At 38.1% G+C, this 4,188-nt stretch overlaps 1 protein-coding gene across 1 annotated transcript; it reads right to left on the reverse strand.

Annotated features, from left to right (window-relative positions):
- Positions 1 to 1,141: 1,141 nt before the first annotated feature.
- LOC131994655 (uncharacterized) lies at positions 1,142 to 2,590 on the reverse strand. Its single transcript, XM_059361436.1, has one exon. The coding sequence runs from the start codon at positions 2,588 to 2,590 to the stop codon at positions 1,142 to 1,144; it is 1,449 nt and encodes a 482-aa protein (XP_059217419.1).
- Positions 2,591 to 4,188: the final 1,598 nt, after the last annotated feature.

The following is a 4,188-nucleotide window of genomic DNA, read 5'->3' on the forward strand; positions in this document are numbered from 1 at the left end:
TGTAACACTGTGGAACAGCGAAACCGTCGGTAGTACGGCGAAATCCTATGGGGTGATCCGGATCGTGAGAGAACGAGGCTATTACGGAAAGGAAGAAAGAAGGAGGTCAGTGTAGCTAGTTAAGACGATACAGTATTATATATACTTCATGGGGTCTCAGATGAATATTTCGAGGTGTTACAAATAGAATGACGAAATTATGACTATGGTGGAGGGTACAAAAAGTACTAGTGCACTGAAGAGGTCGTCGCCATCAGAAGTTTCACTCTCCTTTGGTTATCCATGGTAAAAGACCCATACAATTTCCTCAAAAATTTGGCCTGCTGGGGCTTTAAGAAAATACTCTTACCAGCATTCATGTCAAGATTGAATAAGGCCTTGGTGGTGCATAAAAGATTCGGACCGACCAAATATTACATGAAACGAAAAATGTAGTTTGAATTTTATTTTATTACATTTAAATTTCCAATGAAGATGAATTTGTGCAGGTGAATACAAATTTCTTAAACAATTTGTGCAATTATAATATGATGTAACCTATTTTCGAATATGAGCATGCTTATATTCCATTCAATGGCATAGAATATCAAAACAAATGTTTCTCCCTTCCGTTACTTTACTTTCCTAGCATACGTTTACACCTTTTCTAGCCCCAAATCCGACGAATTCGTTGACCATACAATTCCCACAGGAAAACGACCAAACTGCATGAATAGCCCACAGCCAGAACAAAAATCATCACCGTTAATGTATTAAAGGTGAAAGCCATTTCGGAAGAGGACTTCGAGAACTTTTCATCTCTTATATAATTCAAATTGCTATATTTTCGGGCACGCTGTATAAAATTGGCTTTCCAATAGGTGTGAAGGCCACTCTCACTCAGATGGAGTATAAACTCTTGCAACAAATCTGTAAAGTGACTATCGGCACGCAACTGCATTTGATAAGGAAACGTGCCAAAGCAAATCTGTGTGGTGACAAAGCGTTTGGGATCCATGTATCGCTGCTGCTCCGCGATTAATTCGAATACTTGAGAAGGCACCAAATACATATAGGATGCATTGAGGGCAACTCGATGTTCTTCTATGACTTCCGGCGAGGCTATAACAAAATATTTGCTCATATCAGCTTCGGTGAGATTTTAACGCTGCTTTAAAGTATTTGCCATGTTGTAACCCAGCATCAAAGGCACTTCACTTTCGAATATATTGTCCAAATGAAATGAGGGACTCTTCAAAAAACTCGCTGTCAGAAATGAGCTAAGGTTGGAGGAGAAAATTTGGGATATGTACATACCACAGTACGTTAGGAGAAAATAAATAAGCAAAATTCTAATAAAGGAGCAAAAACGTAAGCGCCTTATGGTGGGTACACTCCAGGATGGCAATGGTATACCAAGAAATAAAAAAATCACATATAAAGAACGATAAGGCAGAAATGGTCTGGAAAGATGCATTCTTGAGCGATAATGCCAATAAATTTTCCAAATAATCTCATTGACAGCCACCATCAGCAGCAAGAACAAACACAAAGTCCAATCCAAAAATCCCAATAGATTGATGGTTTTCTTCTTAGGCACTGGGGCCATAACACATACAGAACTGCTCACATAGGGATAAGAATAGTCCAGATCCCTTTGAACTATGGTGGTGAACATGTGTGGACTTAACTCAATCTCTCCACTCAATAGCAGATCATAAATGTGAGTAAGATACAAATAGTCGGAGTTATTCCAATTCAAGGGATACACATTCAAGGTAACATTTAATCGCTTCATGAGTCCCGTTACCACCCATCCTCCAATGCCATCCATTTCATACTCTGAGGTTTTTGGATTCCTATAGACCAAAGTAAAGGGTACATCAGCTTGCACTGGCACATTTAGGATGTAACCTTTAAAATCTCGTGTATTAGCAATCTTGGGGAAATACTGCGTTACATTTTCATTGGTGACATTCACAATTCTCAATTTGGGGTATGGGTCCATGGTGAGGAGATCGCCTCCATTTGATATTACCAAAGGACGACGCAATTGATAACGCCATAACTTTTCAAACAGAAAACTCATATCCTCTTTAGATAAGGGAAATAGATGCAGGAGATAGATGGTAAAACAGTATCTTTTATAGCGTGTTGCATAAGCAGTCGTCTCCAACACTCTGTCATGGGGACTATGCATCAGAGTCAATACCAAAGAAGATTCGCGAAAACCATTATCCATAATCAAACGGCTTTTGATGTGTTGACTACTTATAGCCATTCTTGGTAGTTGTCCCAGGTAGCTAGCATTCGCACAAAGTTCTTCCAGAAAATCTTGATATGGATAATGGGAAATTAGTCTGGTATTGTAGATGATATACAGCGATGTTATATTCCAATATTCGGCTATGGTATTCAGAAGTTTCGACAGATGATGAGAGTGCACAGAAATTGTTGTGGCTATAGCTTCGTTATTTTCAATTAATTCCATATTCCCAACTTCATTGATGTATGTTAGAAGATTTTCCAAATAACTTGAACTGATTATACTCTGGCCTTTATGTTCTTCCAAAATGAGAAAAATGCATATGAAAAGTTTTTTAACATCCATATTTTTCAAAAATGCACGTTGTTGTCCTTTACACTTTTAGTTTTGTTCTTAGTTTAAAGTTGTTCATAAGGAATTTCATTAGTCACATCGGCGCCACATTGCTTTTAGTTGTAAATAATTGCCTGTATTATGTATTTGCTCAGTAAATTGAAGCAATTTTCTAGAAGCTATAATTTTTCAACGTCCTATGGAAGCTCCATTTGCCAATTTGCAATGTTTCAGGGGTTTATTTGTTCTTCCCATTTCGCAACACCCTTCGTAATAAACACCAAATCATAGAACAATTCACAATAGGCAGGTTTGGTTTGCAACAAGTAAAAGCGTGCTAAGTTCGGCCTGGCCTAATCTTATGTACCCTCCACCATGGATCGCATTTGTCAAGTTCTTTATCCGATATCCTTTATAGGCTAACAAAGAACAATGGATAAGAATTTTGGAACTATACCAAGTTATGAACGGATTGGGGTCATACTTGTTTTGGCTGTTGGAGACCAATGTGGAAGTCATTGTTAGAGATGGGCGATGGGTAAATACCCAAAAGGTATTTACCCTGTAAATACTCGGGTATTTACCCATTAGTACCCAAAAGCTGGGTATTTATTGTATAATTTTGCGGATGTCTTGGGTAAAAAGCCATTTTGCAAACAAGTTGTGATGATTTCGTATTCTTTGTAGATAAACCTGATCTTCTGATCTCATAAAATCGTATTTTAGTTATATATAGACGCTATATAGACCGATCTCCAGACTTAAAGTCTAGAGACAATAAATTGGTAATTTTTTCATCCGATTTGAATGAAATTTGGCGCAGTGAGTACTAGTAGACCCCTACCCATTTCTATGAAATGTGGTTTAGATCGGACTATATTTGGATAAAGCTGCCCTATAGACCGACGGCCCGATCTCCCGATTTTGGGTATTGAGGACATTAAAGATCCATTTATTACCCTAATTCGATGAAATTTGGCACAGTGTGTTCTGGTAGACCCCTACCCCCACCCGATATAGAGTATTTCGTAGAGTATCTGGACAATATTCAACAAACAGGTGTAGAGGTCCATCAAAACGCATTGTTTTAAATTTCATCCAAATCGGATGAAAAATGCTCCTTTTATGGGCTCAGTATTCTATATGGGGAGATCGGTCTATATGGCAGCTATATCCAAATATGGTCCGATCTGAACGATATTCAACAAAAAGATTTAGAGGGGTACCGCTCTGACAAATTTTATCGTAATAGGATGAAAAATGCTCCTTTTATAGACTCAAAATTTTACTTCCGGAGATCGGTTTATTTGGCAGCTATATCCAAATATGGTCCGATCTGAAACACAATTGACAGGAATGGGTAGGGGTTTACCAGAACACACTGTGCAAAATTTAATCGATTTCGGGTAATAAATGAATCTTTTATGGCCTCAATACCCTATATCGGGAGATCGGGTGGTCGGTCTATAGGGCAGCTATATCCAAATGTAGTCCGATCTGAACCACACTTAATAAAAATGGAAAGGGGTCTACCAGAACTAACTGTGCCAATTTTGATCGAAATCGGATGAATATTACCAATCTATTACTTAATGGCTTTAAGTCAGGAA

Source organism: Stomoxys calcitrans, chromosome 2 (assembly GCF_963082655.1).
Source record: "Stomoxys calcitrans chromosome 2, idStoCalc2.1, whole genome shotgun sequence".
Taxonomy (NCBI): domain Eukaryota; kingdom Metazoa; phylum Arthropoda; class Insecta; order Diptera; family Muscidae; genus Stomoxys; species Stomoxys calcitrans.

Bases quoted from the DNA above. Each gene is read 5' to 3' on its own strand.
- LOC131994655 (XM_059361436.1), bottom strand. From the start codon at position 2,590: ATGGATGTTAAAAAACTTTTCATATGCATTTTTCTCATTTTGGAAGAA.